The 23,404-nt window shown below is 32.5% G+C and overlaps 1 protein-coding gene across 1 annotated transcript in view; it reads right to left on the reverse strand.

Moving 5' to 3' along the window:
- Positions 1 to 17,594, reverse strand: part of LOC128988410 (uncharacterized) — a 34,673-nt gene extending 17,079 nt beyond the window's left edge. The window contains exons 1-2 of the mRNA XM_054409674.1: positions 17,496 to 17,594; positions 240 to 308 (exon numbers count right to left, since the gene is read on the reverse strand). Of these exons, the coding sequence (XP_054265649.1) occupies positions 240 to 297 (58 nt within the window). The 5' untranslated portion in view covers positions 298 to 308; positions 17,496 to 17,594. The remainder of the gene's footprint in view (positions 1 to 239; positions 309 to 17,495) is intronic.
- Positions 17,595 to 23,404: the final 5,810 nt, after the last annotated feature.

Below are 23,404 nucleotides of genomic sequence, written 5' to 3' on the forward strand. Positions count from 1 at the left end.
TATTACATAAAGGAAATACAATCGTCTTAAGGGAAATCTGTCCAAGCCATTATAATGTGTTTTGAATGTTCGAAAGATTGAACTCGTCTCTCCCGTAGTGAAGACCAAAAAGGTAATTAACAAGTTATTCCACACCAGTTGCATTTTGAATGGAAACATTACGAATTACGTTAAAGAAAAGTTCGTACAAAGCCGTAAAATGTATGTGAATATGACATGGATTGGTCCACGATACTCACCAGTAAGTAGGAAGATCAGTAGGCACAGGCTGGCGGCTCCGAGGGCTGGTTGTACCATGGCGGGTGAACCTACCAAACACAAAAAAATATTAAACACCTCATAATCCTATAAAAAATCTAAATATATGCAATATACAAATGTAGATCAGTCACGTTTTTAAAAAGGGCAATGCAAGAAGCATTTCATGGGGGGAAACAGCGTTTTAACGGTAATTAGGAACTTATGTCCTAAAAGTTGATGTAAGTAAATTTTGAGTGTTGAAATGTGTTTGGCATCCGAGAAAACCTCTATGTAGACGTTTAAACCATTATATTAGGTCAACTAACATGGGAGATATGGGGCAAACAGTTTTGGCCACCATCTTGGATACCGCATTTCCTATTCATATCGCTTTGTCAACAGGCAGATTCGTACTCAGCAGGGTCGAAATACCCTAAAAACGTTGTTTCCCCAATTGTTACATGAAATGCTTCTTGCAATTTATAAAGATGGATTTTATAATTGTGGGCCTGTTCTAATAGGAAGTCAGAAATTCAGTGAGTCCAGCTAGGCTATGTAGAACATCTTCTGCCAATTTTGTATTTACGTAGAATGTTGGTAGCAAGGCGCCTCTCAATGGGTGTGCTACTGTCAAAACGCAATTTCCTAACTCATTTTCTTGACACAGTGGCGTAGCCAAGGGGGTTTGTGGGTCATATCCCACCCAACTCGAAGAAAGAATTTTGCCGTGATCTGGCCACTAGGCCTAAGTTTACCAGGACCAGCACATGATATGCTTTTAAAAAATTTTTTGTTGTAATTACCTACTGTTATTTATCTAGTAAATTTACTATGTACATCTTTCAATATTTTAATATGCAACGTGCATCTCTGTTCAAAGGTATATTATTGAAAAAAAGTGCTAAAGCGTTGGAGTCGTTTCAAGAACCTAATAGAGGCCCAATTAAGGAATAATAGTCTAATATTAATTTGTAAAAATATTGTCAGACTATGGACGTTAAAATTATTAAACTATGTCATAAATTAGTGTTAAAACTTTTAGACATGGATCGTATTTTTTCTAAAAACGGATAAACGTTTACGTGCATACTCAAAGATACTATATACCAGATGAGCACGATCTGCTGGAGTACGTGACGTAGACTACACTTTTTTCACGCTGAACTCAACTGAATTGATATTATACATTTCTCACTCATTCACGTGGATAGAAATGAAATTCTGGTGCAAATGTAACTTTATTCTAAGGATAAGACCTAAAATTCGCATGGATCTGAAAACGAGGTATCATTAGCTTTGGACATACTGCGAATAGACTTATCACCCTGTTTCAAAATCCAATGCTTGTTTTGGTATTTTTTTGTGTTTATTGCCCTTGAGTATCGATGATATCGACTAAATGATGTATTTCCTAATTAATTTAACAATTGTTGCAAGAGATGATTGCTTATATTTGTTGCAAATGAATCCTTAACATGAGTCTGTACCCTGACATCAAAACACATGAGTAAGGACTCGTGTGTTTTGATGTCAGAGGACAGACAGTATTCTGGCCAGATAGTATATTTAACCATTTTTGAACATTTGAAAGCTGGTTAGTTGAGCGGAGCGAAGCGAGGCTCTTTGGGATCAACTTCAATGAAATCCTTATAACACTTAATCTCAATAACGACTGAACATATTTTAACCAAACTTGCCAAGGTTGTTTTGTCAAATGTTTGGATGGTTTAGACGTAACCAATTTCAATTTTTGATAATGCCTGTAAGTTTTAAAGTAATTGCAAATTTTTAAATTTTAACATTGGTCTAATGGGTTGCCATAATGGTTACAAAATAATGAGGTAAATGTAAAAAAAAAACAAGGAATCATAGCATATGCTAAAATCAAGCCACGACCTAAACACAGTACAAAGGGAAAAAATCGGATGATGACAACTGATCAAATTCCACAGTGAAAGTCTTAGGTTTGCATTTAAGTCCCTATTTGGAAACGACCACTGATCAAATAGGTTCGTACAGTCATAGAACATACTTTTTTAGGAACAGTATTTAACAGATTTGATTTACATACATAGCTAAATAAGGTTATAGGTATAACAAAAAATAGTTTATCTTAAACAATTCATCGGCAAATCACTTTCATGGCTTCATCTCATAAATGGCAAACTTAAACAGGTCCACGACATAGGAAGTGGTGAAGGAAGTAGTAAAGGCTGGTAATGCGGAGTGTGGGAACCGTTTGTGGCAGTTACATTAAAATATCTGCAATACTAAAATGTTATGGGAAGGAAGGGAAACAGGTCCAAGACGTAGGAAGTAGTGAAGGAAGTAGTAAAGGTGAGAATTCCGGAGTTTGGGAACCGTCTGTGGCAGTTATAATAATGTATCTGTAATCCTAAAATACTTTGGGAAGGGAGGGAAACAGGTCCAAGACGTAGGAAATGGTGAAGGAAGTAGTAAAGGCTTGAAGTGCAGAGTGTGGGAACGCTTTGGGGCAGTTACATTAATGTATCTGCAATACTAAATGTTATGGGAAGGGGAGGAAACAGGTCCAACACGTAGGAAGTGGTGAAGGAGGTAGTAAAGGCTAGCGGTGCAGAGTGTGGGAACATTTGTATTTTGTATTAGGTATATCTATAATATATTTTTTCATTTATTGCTTTATTAAACACCATGAAACATTATTTCTCCGCTAAACTGGCTTTCATTGCTATGAAAGCAATCCTAGTTACTATATATATAACTCATCCACATACCCAATCATTAGTGGACTTGACAATTTAATAAAAACTATTACCACTGATACGTAATGATGATAAATCCATGAAGGAATGCGTTTAAACAATGGTAAAGCAGAATAGAAGATAATTATCAAAGTTTTGTCAATTTTAGGATGAGTAACCGGATGACTAATCTTAAGAGGTACTTATACTTATAGTATTCTATACAACAGACTACAAACACTATTGTTCTTTCTAAATCAGTTATAATGATTGTTATTTGTCCTTTAGGTGGCTGGCATGTTTGAAGATTGTGTATGTAAGTGCTGTATTAGGAAGTATCTTCAGTAGATCTCAAACAAAATGTAGCAGCAAAGGGTTTTACATTTGGATATTTTGGACTGCCAAGAATAATACTCTGATTTTTGAACTGACACTGATTATGTAAATGAGTTTACAGGTAATTTTCTAAAAGGAATTTTCAATCTTGCAATTGCATGAATAATCTAATCGCATATTCGACAACACTTGTAATTGTTTCTTTCTTAACAAGTGATAAACGATGTTGCGTGTCGCGTGTTGCTGTTTATGAGCTTTAACATGTAATGCTAAATGTGTAAATGGTTTAACCAGCGAAGTATAGGTACATTTACTCATAACACCAAAACATTTAAATTACTGCAAGTAACCATCACGTGTACAATTTATGGCATACATAATATGTGTAAAATCATTACCAGTAGTGTATAGCAACTATGTACAAGGCTTTTTGGAGTGCAACGATGTTGATCTCGATGAAAGTGCGGATATATTTAAAGCCATCCAACTTACTTAAAAGATCTATCAGATAGTACTGTACGTACTGTACTGTGTTTCTTGTAAAACTATTTTATTAAGATAATGTAATTTAATGAAGCAAAATATATTGTTAAATGTCAACCAATATAAACGTTAGTTTACTCAAATCCGAGTAGAAATATTGATTAACTATACTATTATTTTCTCTGGTGGTATCTATATATTAATAGGCAAAAGTGTTTCTTTAAAACTTTTTTCTCAGCACGGGGGAAAATCTTCGCATACTAAATGAAAATATTTGCCTGTAGATGTTTAGAATCCATTTATAAAATAAAAACAGACAAAAATGAGCATAACAGATTAATTTAAAATAAAAAAAAATTATATGGGCCTTACGGGTTGCCATGCTGGTGACGAAATAACAAATAAATATTTAAAAAAATTTAAAAAAATGAAGAAATTCCAATCACATGTTTGGTTTACAGCGTGGGGTGAAAATAGAGTAATTTGCACAATACATATTTTGGCCAAGTATTCGACCCGAAGGCGAACACTAATCTATTTAAACATATATAAAGAAATTTCTACGCTTTTCCGTGAAGTAAATCGTCGCATCAATGTAGGGCAAAATATTGAAACCTGCTTAATAGTTTTAAGCTTTGTACCATTGGAAGTTAATTTTTTAACAATTTGCCAGGATTCCTAATGAGTAAAATTGCATTGGTTTAGCCTGTCTTCCGGCCTGCATCCGCGGGTTCTAATTCTGCCAATTCCACCTAAATCCCCAATGGCAATGATTTATGCAATAAATTACATCGATCAGGTGTCAATGTAGCAGGTATGATGTAATAGTAGTTTGCGCAACGATTGCGTTAAGTTAGTCTTTACGACACGAGTAGAAAATTTAAGGCACGAGCCTTGGCGAGTGCCTTAAAAACTTCTACTAGTGTCGTAAAGACTATTAACGCAAGTTGCGTACACTACTTTACCTACGACCGTTTTTTAATTACTAAATATCTGGTTTTTTATTCCTAACAATCACTACTCATAACTTCCTAGAGAGGTTGTGTTTTCATTTATTGCCATTGTCACTGAAAGTGATGCAACGACTTATTGTATAATCAGCTGATTTCATGTAATTACGTGTTTGTAAAACTTCTTTTTCAGGCAATAGGTTCTGCTAGCATTCTTACCATAAATACTGTATCAGGTACAATTAGGGAAATATTGCATATATTTTTGGACAACTGAATAATATAGTGAAACAGTTCATTTACAGTTTGATCTCAGCATCGAATATGTGGTCCACAACGAGTTGGGTGAAAAAGTGGTTAAGAGGTTTTCAAAATAAACCAGAAGATCATTTTCATTTATCAATTTAACCTTATTTTGTTTCGTCCATTTAATGAATTTCTGGTATGTAATTGCATACCTCTGTTTTGATTTTGGTGGCAAAAGATTAGCACAAACAGTTTGTGCTCTCATTTCCATCTCGTCAACATCAACATCACTTTCACTAACTGATATTTTAAAATCAACCTTCATTTAACTTCCACCAACTTAGGTTAAGAATACGCGAGTATCAACAGGAACAAGCCGGATCAACAATTAAAATTGTCAACTGATCAGCTGATCAGCTGATTAGTTGACGTTCGAAGTATTACAATTGTACTTATTTTCTCTCAATCCTTGAACCTCATTGGTCCGTTACCCGTGTTGATATGAGAAAAACTATGCTGATATGAAATGAAACTATGCTGATATTAAAGTAAACAGCTGTTAAGTGAAACTTTTCAATTCTAAGAACTGAACTGAAATGGCTACTTTAAAAAACGGTCGTAGGTAATAGTATATTACGTTACTAGTCCTGAAAATAAGTGTTTACCGGACGAGTGTGGTCGTTCCCGTGCGAGACGAAGTCGAGTACGGGATTACCATACGAGTCCGGTACACATATTTTGGACGAGTTACGTACGATAGTTTACGCCATACTACTTAATCCGTACAAATCCTTATATATTTCCACCAACTAAAGGAGTAAAAATCACTAGTCATAACCTCCAAGAGAGGTTATGTTTTTGTTTATAACCACTCATTGCCACGCAAATACAAGTATAATCAGCTGATTGGTGTCCGGTAAAACTCATTGCAGAACAGTAGTACGCAATGAAACCCCATTTGAATAAGCTGGCGGCAAACAGCTGTTTTCTGGACTAAATCCTTGCGTGGAAAGTTCGTCAAAATAGTGTAGTGTGGCGTAAAAATATATTACCTCTCTCTTTGGAGGCATTCTATGATAAAAAGCTACAAGGTGATTTTAATTGTTGTTTGAGTGTAAATTCCAGTTCAACCTACAATTTAATATTTTAGCGACCCAAGGTAACGTACACAATAAAGTCATTTGTTGCCACAAAGGCACTATTGTTACCAACACAAAGACTTCGTTACAACGGGCGATTTTTAGATGTATTTATATAGTTTGTACAGTAGCTTTCTTATTAGAAGTATAGTGAGATGTATATATGTTTAAAGACATCGTTTAAACAATTTGATAAAAATGCCTTGAACATCTAATTACCTGTGATTTATTACAATTGGAAGCGGTATTTTAGTTAATATTATTACTCCTGATTTGAATTATTACTTTATTCACAATAATTTAAAAGGATGTTCCATATCGAAACCTTTCAAAAAAGTTGATGTTTTAAGTGCAGGTAAATATTTAAATAGTTTTCTCAAAGTCTTTTGAGAAAGCAATGAAAGATATAGTTTTCTAAGAAAAGGTCGTCGTTTAAATCTGTAAACCCGTTATTTACTTAGCAACTAGATAAAACTACTAGAGATTGTCTTAAAAAATCCAACTCCAGGATCCTCAAAATAAATCGTTTGACTCAACTAACATCTATGGTAATTAATTCGTTAAACTAAACACATCTCTCGGTATTTCATTCTTATTCTTTTAGCACCTTCTTTGTGAAAATTGAGCTTTAATTACAAAATTAGGAACATTTTTTTTTTTTCAACAAATAACTATATCTTGAATTTACTCCAGTGATCTACATGATATTGAACATAAAATGTATTTACCATATTTTACAGGGGAAAAATAGGAACACCGCTGAAGTTGTTCTTTTAATCTACATACGTCTTGAATATTTAAAAAGGTTAAGCTATAGTCAGAAAGAGGTTGATGTTAAAGTAAACGTTGGGGAAGGATTAGTTCATTGTTCTCCTTAAATCTCCATTTGGAGGCTTGTCTTGCACCTCCTCTCTTGTTCCTTTGGTGTTTAATTGTTGTAATGCTATCTGAAAATGTTTCTTTTTCACCGCAGACCTTCTCCTATCATACTACAATAGTTGAAAATTGACTTTCGGTATGATAAACAAGTCTTCTAACACATTTTGATACATTATCACCTATATTACAAACATTTAAAAGGAGGTAAAAATAACAGGCATAATAACATTAGGCTTAACAAGAAGGTTTGCTGCTACAGAGAAACTAAAAGAAGTGTGTTTTTTTAGTAAAATATTAAAAGCTTAGTATAAAAAAATACATTTGCCAAGTTTAATCAAAATATATCCATAAACAAGCAAACTACAACATTTTACAATATTCTCCGTAAGAATAACACATAAATTTTAAATTCATTTTTTTTATATTCTCCGTTGACAATGACCGTACAAAAACACTTTGATATAAATCATTTGCTTTTTTAATATCTTTAAAAAGGTCTAGAATATTGGGATATTTTCTATTTTAAGGGTCAAAAATGAGAAAAACCTGGGCCTAGGTCTTACCGTGCCACCTGCGGTAATAGCTTCTTCCCTATAGGGAAATTCGCTAAAATAAAAGGACGATCGATTATGACTAATTATGCTGGTCTAATCAGGTCTACTTGGACTCCTTACTATAAAAAAATAGTAAAATAGGAAAATATACATAAAACATACACAAAACTAAACATAAATAACATAAATTGAATGGCATACATACATAAAAAAGTGCAACACAAACACGGATAAGCAATATTGTAGATACGTACGGAGTAGTAGATAAGTATGTGGATAAAAAAAATACTGTTAAGCTTTTCAGTTTTTTTTCTGGTCATAGTTTAGTTATTATAAATAGATTAACTCTTAAAAATATATTGAATAAACCCGCCGGTTTGGATTGTAGCCAGTTCATAAATAATGTTGACGTTAACAGGCTGGCCAGTCAACCGTGTCTTGTTAAATATCCCTAATCGGCTTATACTTTTACCGTGCATGGTATTTGGCACATTTATTTGTATTTTACCTCATTAAGTCTAATTGTTTAAACAATCTTACATTACTGCATTTTACGATTAAGGTGTCATTGTAAAGCTTATGATTTAGTGGAGTGACGAATGGGACCTAAAAAAGTGACACCCCATTGAGATTCTGATCAACTTTATTTATAACGGTTTGGATGTGTATTTAAATTTGAAGATCTGATCTTTCAGTTGAATGTGTAACCAAACAAGATACAAAACATGGTTTCCAATCCTACTTTCAGCTGCAGGTAAATGTATCTAGAAATCAAAAAGTAATTATTGGTCTTGTTAGGTTGAATAACATTCTCCGCTTTAGTGAACGAATATCAAACAATAATTCAACCTTCTAAACAATAAAAAAACACAAAATTGTTTTGTTTTCAAAAACTACGATTGTCCTATAGTCACAACTATAGTACGAAATATAGCTTTACAAGATTTAGTTTGCTAAATCCTAGGACAATTTAAGCTAATTAGTAAATGTTGCGGGTTTAATTACCCTATCGTTTTGAAAGAGGCTTTGTATTTAAACAATAGCAAAGGAAGAATTAGAAAATGTTCTTTGTTCTATCACACTTTGTTCCCACACACGAGACCTGCTGTGTTAAATTATTCTGTATCTACGTTTACGTCGAAAGTTACAGTTTAACCTCTTTATACAAAATATTACCTAAAGTATTACTTCCTTCTTAAGTTCCGAAACAAATATATATTCCTCTCTTGTTTGATTCTAATTTGGATATACTTTAAAAATTAAATCATAGTTAAATAGTTTCAATTGTATTTTTAAATGTTAAAAAATGCTCAGTTTTTTGTCAAATGTTTGTTCAGTAAACATAATAAAACAAGTACACGCTTCAAGTGTTACAGTATACAGGGTTAGACAAAAGTCTGGAAGCCCCCAGTTAACATTTTAACACGTTGCAGTAGGAAAACCAAACTCGGCACATATTTACAACATAAAAAATTGCACTTTTTCATCAAAGTTAAAACTTTGCCCCAGCCCCCAAAATGGGGTATATTATACAAATATACATATATAAATGTTGTATCGCCAATAAGATAATTAAATCGTTTCGTATATTTACAAACGAGGCAGTAAATAGACATGGTTGTCAATTTTGATAACACTTCCATAATTTCATACACACCATCTGTATTAGTTGCACGTTGAGCTTACAGTTTGTGTCGTTATTATTTTATATATAATAAAGAAGAAGTGCGAAGTTTGCCGGAAACCTCTGATAACATTGTGGTGCCAGAGATCGGTTGGCTAAACTTCGAGTTTGCTGAAGTTTCCTTTCTTTCAGTGAAAGTTGGTTGAAATATATTTGGAGTGAAAACTTGCCTTTTGTTTTGACAAAAATATTCAACTTATAAGTGTTTTCATTGTAAAAAAAAACTAGATTTAATCATACGTTTGAATTTATTATTCAATGAGAGAGCTACTGTTACATCAAAAGTAATGGTAGGTTTTAAAAATGGGGTTCACATATATTGCTCCTTCCCCTTTGTTTGTTTGTACCCAAAAACGAAAATGATTTATTTCCTTTTATCAAATAACAAAAAACCGTTATTGATTTTTACAAAAATTGGTGACATTTCCAAACTTGATGGTAAAATTTGTTTAGAAGGCTAACAATGCAATGTGTTACAATGTGTTAATTTTTTTAAAAAGCCATCGGTTACCGAGATATCTAAAAAAGCTAATTGCAGTAAGTTGACTTCTACGTTATTTTAATAGTATAAAACTGGTTTTAACATAGATTTCTTTTCCCTTCATAATACTGGCCAAATGTCTTTGTTTTATTGTAGGGTTTTTAAATATTTTATGTGGTCTCTTAGTAGTAAACGTAAGTAGTCATAAAGTTTCATTACTTAAATAATAGCGTTAGAAATTTAATTTAAAAGTCTCAAGATGGATATTTTGAATTATAATTCACAAAGGTTCCAAAAAGCTATTAATGTTTGTGTAACGTAAAATGTACATTTGGAATTGTAAATAGACTTCCTCTTTGGGTAAAATCAAACGTTTCATATCCAATTATTTGCCAAATAGTATAAATTGAAATATTTTATGAATACTCAAACCACAAAGAAAAATATACCAGTATATAAGTATATGTTCTTTCATGGCATAGAAAGAAACATTTTAGTTAAAAGATTAAATATATAACCTAAGGTATTTTACAAAAAATTACGTCTCTGTGGACAATAATACAAACCTTGACAATGAGCTCGTTAGTCAATGTATGGAAAGAGCATTCCATTTTAATGTACCTTTTTCTTTTTAGTATTGACTTTTTACTGTCGTTCAATGTACAGTCCTATTGTTTTGATTGTCATAGTAGTCCTGGGTGTTGTGATCGTGGAGGGTCACTCTGCGGTGGAAGGCTCTCGGGGTAGAACTTTTGGGGAAAATAGAATTTTGTTCTTACAAAGATCGGACATATGCAATTACAAAATCAAAATTAGGGTTTCTCCGATCAAGCGTATATTTTTCAAACACATCCTTATATACATATAATACGTGAAGGCGATTTCTACGAAACACTACTCCTCCGTTAATAATGGACGGATTTTCATAAACGATGTGTCAAAATTAAGTATTGTTTGTGTAGATGCCCCCTTTCACCAATTCCTGTAATAAAAATCCTTGGGGTTTCCCCACAGGCCATCAAAATACCAATGTATTTCTTATGGATAAAAGATTTTGTTTACTTAAACGGACGAATAATTTGTATTAATTACAGCTGTTCATAGTAAACACATGATACACACAAGAGCGTTCGTTTTCAGTTTCGATAACTGGAGTGGAGTGACTGATTACATTATCTTTGAGTTGATTCCACGAATACTAGAAAAGACCCGGTATGGATCATCATAAACATAAACAAATAACGTTTTTGGCCCGAAAATAAACATTATTTAAAATTGCATAATGGAACTGCCAAAACATATGTTAATTCTATTGGTATATGATTCGGGCCAACAACGTCATTTGTTAATGTTTATGATCCATACCGGTATTTTTCTAGGATTCGTTGTTGATTCTTTTATAAGTAGGTACGATAATCGGAAATTATGACTGTTATTAGTTTTGAAATAACGCCCGTAATACTTTGCAGCTGCTCGAGTTCGAGCAACAGGTGCACTATTATCATTATAATAACTGATTATATCCGTCTCAATGTTTGCATTTGTGAAAGTATCGAAATTCGTGGCCACGTCTAGTGGTGTATCGGTGTCCTGTAAATCGAGACCAGTGAAAATCGCGCCCAGCACATTCTCTACCTGGAGTTCAAAAAGTATGTAAAAATATATAAAATATGTATTTTACCCATATCAGAATTCTTCCCCCCCCCCCCTCCTGATGAGCTCAGATCAAAATGGATGGCTCAGATTTTTACTCCCGTAATATTACCACCAGATTCTTACCAATTCCAGGGGCATAAAATTCCGTCGACCCGTATCAGCGACCGTAAACCAAAATTGTGGCGTATCGTCTGCTAGGGTCACCTGCTCGTTCCATGAACCTCTACCTAGAGTTGGTCTCGGGCAAGAAGATATTTTTCCGATTTTTGAAAACTAAATCCGCTTAGGAGTCAGGTGATAGTTTTAATTTTGTCTTATTGAAAACGATGGCAAATTGTAGTAATACACAGTAATAATGACAGGCGTTTGTTTCGGTTTGGACATCACGCAAACTTCCACTTACAAAGACAAATGTCCTGCGTTTGGGCTAATTTTGTAGATCAACGCGAACAATGTTTCAGGCTGATTATTTAGTCCAACTTTAATGTCAGAATTTGTAATAAAACTTAAATAACGTAATAAATTTACCTGAGTTCCTCGTATAGTTTGAATGGGCCGTAAACATTTTGTCAGTAAAATATTTATTATGATGTTTCTCATGTACAATGAGGTACAACAATTAAGAACTTAAGCATTAGATAGTTAATGAAATAAATTTTAAATGGACATGAGTTGTATCATAGTCTATGGTTGTATACAAGTCTTACTGATATTTAAAACTTTAATTACGAACTTAATTGTCTGGGTAGCCGAGGGTTATAGCGCTCCCCTTCAAATCTGAAGGTCACAAGTTCGATTCCAAGCAACAGTGTTTCTAGATCCAGATGTTATTCGTCATTGGGCTGGGAAATAATGATGCTATCTAACAAAAAGGTCAACTGTTAGATTACCAAGTCTATAGGGTTTGGACCGTTCCCTTTCAAATAAAAAAAAATGCCTTTGGAAAGAACAACATTTTGCACTGTAACAGAACATTTTGTTGAACATGTGTTGAACATTTTGTTAGTATAGATGTTTTGAAATCCATTTATTTTGCTCACATTCAAAGTCATTTGTCTTATAGTATTGTTGTGTGGGGCCATTCTGGTAGTATTAAAAATCTGAAACTGTTGCAAAAGAAAGCTGTTAGGGCAATATTCAATGTTGACAGTGAAACACATTGTAAGCCATTATTCAAGAAACTTGGAATTTTAACTGTCACTTCTCTGTACATTTTAGATTGTTTACTGTATGTTAAAAATAATATTAGAGATTTCCCTACAAATGATTCAGTTCATAACCATTTTACCAGACAAAACACTTTTCTCCGTCCAAACCAATGTAATTTTATGACCACAATCAATAACTTTAGTGAATTTGGCAAAAGATTGTATAATATGTTACCTGCTCACATTAAATGTCTTGAAATACGACAATTTAAATTTACTATTAGAAAGATTTTGTGTGATTTATGTGTGTATAAGGTCAAAGAATTTGTAGAACATATTAAGTAGGTTAATGGATATACTGTGATGAAATTGTATGACGTTGCTATACATGTATTTATTATGTTGATGGCAATAAATGGATTTGATTTGATTTGATTTGAAAAACAAATAAAACTTAGATTGTCGACGTGAAAACCTAGTCACAAAACTTGAATGGATGGTGTTTTTGGCCTATGGGGGACCTCGAAACTAAAAAGTGAATCGGTCCCGGGTCGAATTCTTACTATCTTATTCTATCTTATTCTTACCTACGGTAACACCTTATTCCCAAAATGGAAAATTCACTGATAGTTGAAATAATCTTAAAAAAGGGCCTGAAGCTATCTGTTGAAATGGTATATTTTAAACTATAGGTATAGCCAAGGAACTAAAAGGGATAAACAGTAAACACTTTTTGATGGTTAAGTAAGTAGCTGTATTTTATCAAATTTATAGCCAAAAAAGTAGAATCTCAACGTGCAGTAAAACATGAAACACTACATATTTTAGCTTTAAAAATTATTCGTGACAGACTTTTATTGCAACAGACGATACAAAATTGTATTTTCTGTTAGATCAAAAAAGCGGATTTTCGACGTTGTATAGTATAATGTTAGAGCTTTGTATGAAGGACTAGGAGAGGAAGTTGTGTAGCAATCATCTAATCAACATAAATCTCAAACCACTATAAATATCTATCATATTTTTGTTTTCTAGACAAGCAAGTTCAACGGCTAAAGGGTCCGAACCACAGTGCCAGGGAATAATCGCTTGACCATTTGTGATTTGACCCAAGGTCCTTACACAGACAAGTATATCAATGTATTTAATTATTTTGTCTATGGTTGTAACCAACATATCAACCGCCTCCAAGGCCGTACTTGAAGAATGTACAAAGCCTGAATGCTTCGTTTGCAAATGATTTTTAAAATATTAATAATTCAATTATTATTTTACAGTGTCAACATGAAAAAAAAAACATGTTCAAATGTTTAAACACTTTATTCCATGAAGTTGAAACAAGTTATAATATTTTAATGAGCGTTAGTTGAAGTAACAAGGAGATTTTTGTTAATTAAATAACTCCAATAATAGCAACACAATGGAAATGGGAGTGGTAGAGAGAAGAGAGAGGAGGGGGTAGAGGAGGTGAGTTGGAGAGAAAGAGAGATATTAAACACGCACAACACCAGTTAGTGACAAATTAGTTTTGTTTTGTGTTTATATTGGGGATCAACACAACATGGTAACAAGTTGATCGTGTTACATATTAAACGAAACTCACTGTAATAACTGACTTCGATGTTCCTCCCCTAATGAGATATGGAAACATATAAACATAGTTTGGGTTGGATACTTGTTTAACAGTATTTCATGCAACTGAGATTTTTACATGTATCATTTACAAGCTACAATATCATGGTTATTTATGGTTATGTATTAAGTTGAATAGGTTATTTAAAAATAATAAATAATCTTTATGAAACTGTAGTATACTATTAGTATTATGACTTGTGTTTAAAAACAATCACAAATTAGTTTAAATACTATAACGATCTAGAACTATAACATCAATATCATTTCAGGTGTCTTAAGGCTTCGAAATATCGTAAACGTTGAAAAAGCTGTTACCATTTTTAATTTGCTATTAGAATTACCATCACTTGATTATTACTAACCGAATTTTACAATCACAGTACCACTGGAAATAGATTGAAAAGCTCTTCAAATGTGATGTCAAGTATTATTTTGATTTTGACTTGAAAGTCAATCATTTTCTGAAATTTGGCTTTGGAAAGATAAATATAAGGTCTTTAAGAAAAATCTTAAATGTAAGCATAGGTTGATATGCAAGCAAACTAAAGGTCTTTACTAGTAAAACACAACGTCGCAAATTTGAACCGAGTCAAAATGACAGATGTTAAAGATATCATTTTGATTCTTTAAACGGCCACCATTTTTTTCTCAGTCAGTTGTTATTTTTCAACTCAAATTTGTGGCATTTTATTCTACTAAAAAAGGCCTTTATTTTAATGTGCAAATCAACCTATGCATACATTTGATTTTCTTATGACTTCTAGCGGGCTCCTACCAGAGAAGGTAGCTTTAATTCAATGCATCTTTGAACAGCTGCCATTTTTGACTCGGTTGTCAGTTTGAGTTCAAATTTGTGGCTTTGTGTTTTACTAGTAAATACTTTTAATTTGATTTGCATCCAAACTATGCTTAGATTAAAGATTTTCTTATTACTACTTGTGGGCCGTCCCTCTGGAGGAGAGGAAAATTGACAATTGCTTAAAAAGGTAGGCTTTTATGATAAATATCTACATAAAAAACTGTACCTTAAATTGAGATTCTCATCGATCTCAGAACTAACAGTTCCTGCTAAGATTCAATGTGTAATTAATTATGTGATATCATTTTCACACAATATTTTGCAATGTTTATCAACAATTATCAATTAAATAGTATACTTTATAACAAGTCGTTGGAGAATTGGCTTCGTGTCATAAATTAACTGTTAGGTTAACCATCTACAACAAACGTTTATTTATTTCGCCATTACAGTTAGTAAATTGCTCTTAGCAGATTAGTTCTAAAGCAATGATAACCCAGTTTTGCGCCTTAGATTTGTAGTCACAAGTGAGAGAATTCTGTAGCCAATTGGAAATGTTACGAGTCTTCGAAACTGAAAACGAACGCTCTTATGTGTATCATGTGTTTACTATGAACAGCTGTAAGCTGTAATTAATACAAATTATCCGTCCGTTTGAAATAAAATCTTTTATCCATAAGAAATATATTAGTATTTTTATGGCCTGTGGAGCAAAGCCCGAGGACTTGTATTACAGGAATTGGTGAAAGGGGGTATCTACACAAACAATACTTCATTTTGACACATCGTTTGTAAAAATCCGTCCATTATTAACGGAGGGGTATTGTTTCGTAGAAATCGCCTTCACGTATTATACCTATACTAGGTGAAACCCGTCGAAATCGACGGTTACTTTCAAGGCTTACGTTAATTCATCTAACTGCGATCAATTTGGTGAAATGTACAAACAGGATGCATTTTTTTATTATTGTATATAAATTATGTCAAAATTGTAACTTCAGAGTTCACCAAGGTAAATCTCAGAAGCGTGCAGGAAAAGTCCATAATGTTATTTCAAGATAATGATTAAACAAGAGCACCGTGGGACAAAATGGAATAAACTATTTTTTTGGTCCACTCATTTAATTTATATTACTATACCTACTGATTTAAAAAGGGTTTAATAATAAAAATGAGAAGACTGCCGTACACGTACGGTATTAACAGTAGTTAATTCAATTGAAAATGTACTATGCATCAGATTACAAAAAACTGTTACGTAGACAAAAATATGGAAGCTAACAATTATAACAAAATAATATTCAGTTCTAAGCTCAAGTAAAAAATCAGTGGCTATAATTTTATGATACTGTACCTTAAATCAACCACTTGTTTGCCGGTTGCCAATATTACGATTGTTTCAACGGAATGCGGAAAAAAGGCTAAACACGTCTCATGGATATACTTTTATATAGTATTCACAATTACATCTAAGTAATTGTTTGTATATTGTATCCTAAGATAAATTTGGGTTGTTCATCAAGCTAACTCGCAGCATATATTTTACTGCATACATTTGTTAAATCATTTTGTTACATTCATCGATGCAGTAGATGTTAAGACAGTAGAATTGAAACCTCTTACTAAGAAATAATATTATTTTTTATCATCACTAAGTTGTGTTTGGTTATTAAAACCACAAAGTTGTGTCTAGTTTAAGTTGAACAAGAAAACACAATAGTATTTACTGTATTTGATATTCATGTATTCAATTCTTACTAGAAAGCTGTAGAACTAGGTAAGAAGCATAATCTTTTGACACAATTTAAAATAACAACAAAAGTTTGTTATAAGTATTGAACTTTAACTTGACTTTTTGGTCCACTGTCTATAAAGCCTTTTGTTATTTTCAAACATATAAGTTTTTTTTTATTTACACATTGAGATCACAGTACAAACAAATCAATGATCATAACTTTCTTGAGGGTTGTCAAAAGATAGTGTCCGCCCAGAGTCCAGGCTTATAACAAACAGTACAGTACTACAATATTTGTTATTACAGCTAATTTTAAAATAAGTGGGTTATATACAGTTTAATGTATTTGACTTCGTAATAAAGTATATACTCATAAATTAATGTTTCTTTCTAGTTCTAGAGCATTCCCCTATTTGAACAACAATAGAAGAAGAATCCTATCCTTGTTTAAGAAATATATATAAGCTAATACCAGATTGTATTTGTTTACAAAATACATTTAACCTTCATTTATTATTTTAATAGTTTTTATTTTTTTATGCTAGAGTATTTATAAATCTAGAACAATGGCAGCAAAGTAATCATCCCTTCCTTGACGATAAATTTAGCTGAAACTTAAAATAAATTTCTTACTTTTATGTTTTGTCATTTCCTGGTCGTTCCTACGCCTCTTTTATGTCCTTCCTTTAAAAACAAGGACTTTTTGTCTTTCCTCGTTCTCTGATGCATTCTCAACCAAAGCTTTACCATTTATCATCATATATTTAGACATATTTTTTAATAGTGGTGGCAATCTTAAATACTTACATGAGAGATTGGGCAGAGTTTTTGTAAAATATCCTATGTAACACACACAAACGCACAAGTACTTTGCACGCACTCTGCTTCGCGTCTACTGGACTGGGCTAAGCCCCCACCCCCACAAACTACCCCCGCGCACCCACACACTCGCACGCGCCTGCCCACTCATTCATACCCAACCACTGTTAATGAACTGATCATTCCCACTCTTCACCCTGGGGATTTATAATGTAGGATGACTCTGGAAACTGTGTGGTGGTGTTTTGTAAACTTTTAATCAGGTTTAAATGTTTAAATCAGATTAAGGAATATAGTATAATGTGATCAATTTATACATGAAGAGATTGATATATTAGGCTAAATAATTGGTTACAATCAATAATGGTTGCAATAAAATTAATGTACTGGTTACTATATGTGGTTTTGATTAATACAATCATTTTTCCTACAGTTACCTAACAATGTACATGTTCTCTCACTGATTTGAGAAAGCAACGTGGCCAATTTGCTCACCAGTGAGACAGTGTTGACATTGTCTCACTCTAATTACTTTGTCTCACTCCAGATTTGCAACGTGAAGGCACGAAATAGTGAGCGCGTAACATGAAGACAAAGTCGTATGCGAGCAAAATACGTTGGCACCACTGGCTGTAAATCAGCTGGTCAGCTGTTGTACTGTTGTATCATTAAATGCCATATTAAAAGTTCACTTCTGTGTAAAAATATGTTACGTTTCTTTACCAATTTATTTGTTTTATGGTAACTGTAGGAAAAATATAATGTGCAACTGGAGTGCAAAGTGCAATTGACTCACTCGAGAAATCATTCCTCACTCGCCTACGGCTCGTGAGTAAGTATTTCTCTCGAGTGAGTCAATTGCTCACTTTGCTCACTAGTTGCACAAATAACTAGTATCAAGACCTTATTTAATTTATAGTTGAATTATTTATATAGATATAGACCCCCTGAAAAAGTAAATACTGTAGGCTATTTAACTTGCTCTTTTTATATACAAAACCTTTATTTTGGAATAAATAATATTATTAACCTTTATCTTTAAGAAAACTTAAACAGGACCTTTAGGACAACTTTCTTGTTTCCGCGAAAGCAAGAAGATTACCTCTTGAAGTTGGTGGTTCATTCAATGCAGTGTCCACCAAGCAAACTATGAGAATAAGAATCATAATGAGAATCATAAGCTCTAGCATAAAGAATATTATCATAATAAAGGGGGTTATATATCTAATGCAACCCAACTTAAACGTATTGTGAGACACATTTTAACGACAAAACAAGCCTATACGTTGGTTTAACCTGTGTCTTTGTTTTATTGCCGATCAGCTGATTTGCATTGATGCATATTTATACGTTGGTATACCTGTGTCTTTGTTTTATTGCCGATCAGCTGATTTGCATTGATGCATAGTTATACGTTGGTATACCTGTGTCTTTGTTTTATTGCCGATCAGCTGATTTGCATTGATGCATAGTTATCTTTGAGGCATAGTGTAGTTGGACATTTATTTTAATAAGAAAAATCACGGTAATTCCCAACTATCGAAGAGTTATACGTTAAAAGTAAACTATTGGTTTTATGCTAGTAAAGGTTAGAAATTAATTTTCCTGGTGTTCCAGTGCTTCATAAATCAACTATTATTGACATGTACATTTTTTAAGGAAATCGCTTACTTAGTAGACAAAACAAGTAGACATACAACCTGTACAGTACTCCATTTGGGCTTGTGAAAAGATGATTTTAAGTCTCATTTATAATAAATTCCCAATAACACTAAAACTCATAGATAACAGTGCAGTTATGCATATCATATAATCGGTAATGAAGTAAAGTAAAAATGGATACCTACATATAAGCTTTTTTGTCATTAAAATGTGTTCCACAGTAGTTTCATATATTTGGGCTGCGTTAAAAAACCCCATATAGTGACCGTGTCTAATTCCACGCTTATTAAAGTAATGCATTAAAGAATTTCTGTTTGAGTTTAGTTAGGTGTATTTGCTCGCCAATGGTACTCAAATTTTGTAATGGTAATCAATTTCATCAGTACAAATTTAATATTTATAGATTGTTGATTGAGAAATGTCCGATATTATTTGTTGAAAGTATTATATGTAGCCATCTAAATTCATAGTTTATTTTTATTTTTTTACATTATTTATGTAGCATCAATTTATCTTCTCAAACCTTTAGGCCTGCACGGTTAACGAAATTTACTTTTGGTATCGGTTTCATAAAATTGTTAAAACTTCTGATAACACATTTTGAATATATTTTTGTGTCTCAACGCAAGAAATAATAAAAGTACTTCATTTATTTATTAGATAAGAAAATATTCATGGGAAACTTAATTATTGCTAATCAATGCTTTGCTCAGAAAGTTTTTGAACGACAAAAATAACCATATATCTCTTGGCAGTTAATGATTTTACCATTTACTTGACCATTTCATAAATATAACAATATTAAAATTTATTAATAAGCTACTTGGGAATAATAATACTTAAAACCAGTCAAGACTGTGCCCTTAAGGTGAGTAAAATGTTCCAAATAATCATTCCGTTGTCTGAATCAAATTTATTACGATTCAGCTTTCCGAATCGTACAGATTTTGTGTTTGGAGACCTATTTATATCGGATTTATTTTGCAATTCTGATTTCTAAATAAATATAATACGATTTCGTGCATCAGTTCGTTTTTATTCAACAAAGTAACGATGTTAAAACTTTATTTTATATACATCTCATTCACTATTAATGGAGTAAAAAATAATGCTATCGCTAAAATTTATGATGAAGACAAATCTATTAAAACCACAACGATGTACATCTATGATTAAACAATAAGCTTTTAACTCCCGAACCTTTAATTACAATAAATTAGTTAATGACAGAGGATTTTCACGATAGAGAAGTTCCATACATACCACTTGTTCGTTAAAATAAATAGTGTTTATATAGTATTAAATCCTGATTTGAAACTGTTTTAGAATTGGGCTCTTATGAATAGTTTTGACTGTTTTGTTATGTACATTACAATACAGTATACAATACGTAAACAAATTGTTGTTCTGAATCTAATAAGGTTTGAACTGACCAGACTATCCCCGTCCATAGTACGAGCATGGACTCACTGTTAGCATAACAATGGTATAACATAAATACATTTTAATACGAAATACAACAGCCACCATCGCGTAGCGTCTTAGAGGCCTAATACAAGAACTACTTATGAAGAATATATGGTGATTGCGATAAAAAAACAATCGTTTCCTTAAACAAAACTCGAAGCACTAAAAATAATGAAAGTTTCGTAACAACTGGTGGACGAGGAATCCGTGCCGTTATTTGCACAATCATGCAAAACACCAGCTTCGCTGAACGTACGTAATGATACACATTTGTGAGTCTTTCACAAAAGTGTTCATGCATCATTCATGCTTTGCCCAGGTTGAAAGTCTTGACAAAATAATGGGTTGTTATAAACTCAATACTTTCTTTAAATAACTGCTATGATTTACTTGATTTCAATTTAGCCACTAAACCCTTAGATAGTTGTTTTGATTGATATTTTTTGTGTAAGTTTATTTTCTAATGGCTGAAAATACGTGGTGGGATAACTAGGAGTAATTTATAGCTTATTTAACCCGTGCATAACAATCCAATTATTTAAGTGTTTATACATTAGAATCCTAGTATTCCCAGTACGCATGAAGGTTGGGATTTAAAAAACACCATTGTTTTTTTTTTAATTTTTATCAATCATCTTAATGTTTATCTTTGAATCTATTTTCAAAGGAGTTTTTACAACTGATCCTCAATCATTTTCCATTATTCTTGTTCAAAATTTGATGTAGAATACGAAAATGACATTATCTACTCAAATCCATATACAGGTAATTGAGAAATCGCTGTATTAAGTTTAAAAGCATGGTTATTTTTGAAAAACATAAAATAATTTTTTGGGATGTTAATTTTAAGACTTGGAACATTTGATATGCATCATCACGCTTCATTTACTTTGTACTTACACCAAACAATTTTTGTCACACTGAGTACCAATCACCCTGTATTCTATAAAATGCCTAGGGGTATTCACAAACAAATATTTGAAAACAGAATGCTACTTTGTTTCGAATTGCAATAAAAATTTCTCTAAAGCGTCTCAAAATAAACCCCATTAAAAATTATGTTTTTTAAATTGACATACAATTGCTTAAGGTAAAAAGGAAAATACGTTCACTACTAGAATGTAGCACAACATGAACATCCAAATTACTGTTGCAAGAGGAGAATTAACATTGAGTTCTGAGAAGGGTGGTGTATCTGTGACGCACTGTAAAATAACAACCTTGTGTGGGCGTGTTTGGGGGGATACAACACAGTAATTACATGTCATTGACTTGTGCTACGAAAGAAAGCTAGCTTTAATTAACTTGTCACAGATGTTTATTTCACCTATTATATAACGTAACTATTTGTTTAAGTTGTGTAAGCCCTTTGAATACTTCTTTTGGGTTTGAGTAATATTTGTTGTGATATTGTATATATCTAATAGTCTTTATTTTATTGTCTTGTTGAAATCATATGGTTTCTGTTTATGTGGTGATGATTTATGTTAGTATTGAGATAGCATTAAGATTAAAAATGTCCATCTAAAGTAGGCTTCCTTACACTGATTATAGTACAGAAAGCTGGTAATTGCTGCATTTACTTACTTTGCCGCACACTTGTTACTTTGTCGCAAACCAGTATTCCGACCAAACAACACATAACAGCATGCTTTAGCTTGTTTTATTATGCACGTAATCCGTGTACTCTTGGAAATAGGTTGGCAACACTTAAAGCTACTACGACTACGATCAGCTGGTACAGCGTTTCCCAACAACGTGTTGTACAGTGTTTGAAAGACTAATTATTTATATGATTTATAGTAACTGTAGGAAAAATGTAATAGTGCAAACTACCTTTGCTGCAGTTACACAAATAACTAGTTTTTTTTATTCTTTTGCAACATATGTTTTTATTGATTCAACTAGGTGTTTGTTGTATCGAGCCACTGTCATGAGGGTCTTCTATTATAAAATATATTTTCCATTCTTACCTATTAAACATCTCGCCACATTTAGTTCATACAGATATTCATCACTGTAATATCCTTAGTCAATAATGTTACTCGCTTTACATGTAACTACAATGCAATTAATTGTTTTACCCAACACCGATATTGTAAAGGAATTTGTAAAAGACGTTAATAATTCTTAGGAAGACAGAATTGGGTGTAGACATGTAATCAATGATTATCACTATTTTATATATTATAAAAGTCCATAGGTACTAATTATTCACACGTTCACAATTTTTCTACCATTGTACTTTTTCTTGTAATGCCACTAATACCAGCCGTCTAAAAAACTAAATTCTCCTAAACTTTAACTTCTAACTAAAACACTTCTTCTTTAGATTTAAGGCAGTATTTTTTTCGAAATTTGAGGCCGTACTTGCGTTTAAACATTTGATAAATCATTGACCATGGACACATAGATAAATTATCTTTATCTATAGACCTTTTTATTATAAAACCAATACATTTTCTAAAAACAATACAATACATTTATTACTAATACCAATATCCACTAATACCAGTACCAATACTAATACCAGTACACCTTTGGTAAACTTTTGCTGTCCTCTGGAATTACAACCAACAAATTAAGTTCACATTATAAAATTTAAGCTGAATTAAGCCTGAAACGTTAAGTCAATATTCAACATTCAATCTTAACCGGACACATAACCAATAATAAAACCAGCTGTAGGGTAGAAACACACATACAGCGACTGGGAGCGGAGCGGAGCGGCGTGATTTAGAGCGAAAAAATCTATGTATACAGGGTGG

The sequence above is a fragment of the Macrosteles quadrilineatus genome, unplaced genomic scaffold (assembly GCF_028750875.1).
Source record: "Macrosteles quadrilineatus isolate MER2022 unplaced genomic scaffold, UCM_ALF_1.0 Scaffold_3__2_contigs__length_128488019, whole genome shotgun sequence".
NCBI lineage: Eukaryota > Metazoa > Arthropoda > Insecta > Hemiptera > Cicadellidae > Macrosteles > Macrosteles quadrilineatus.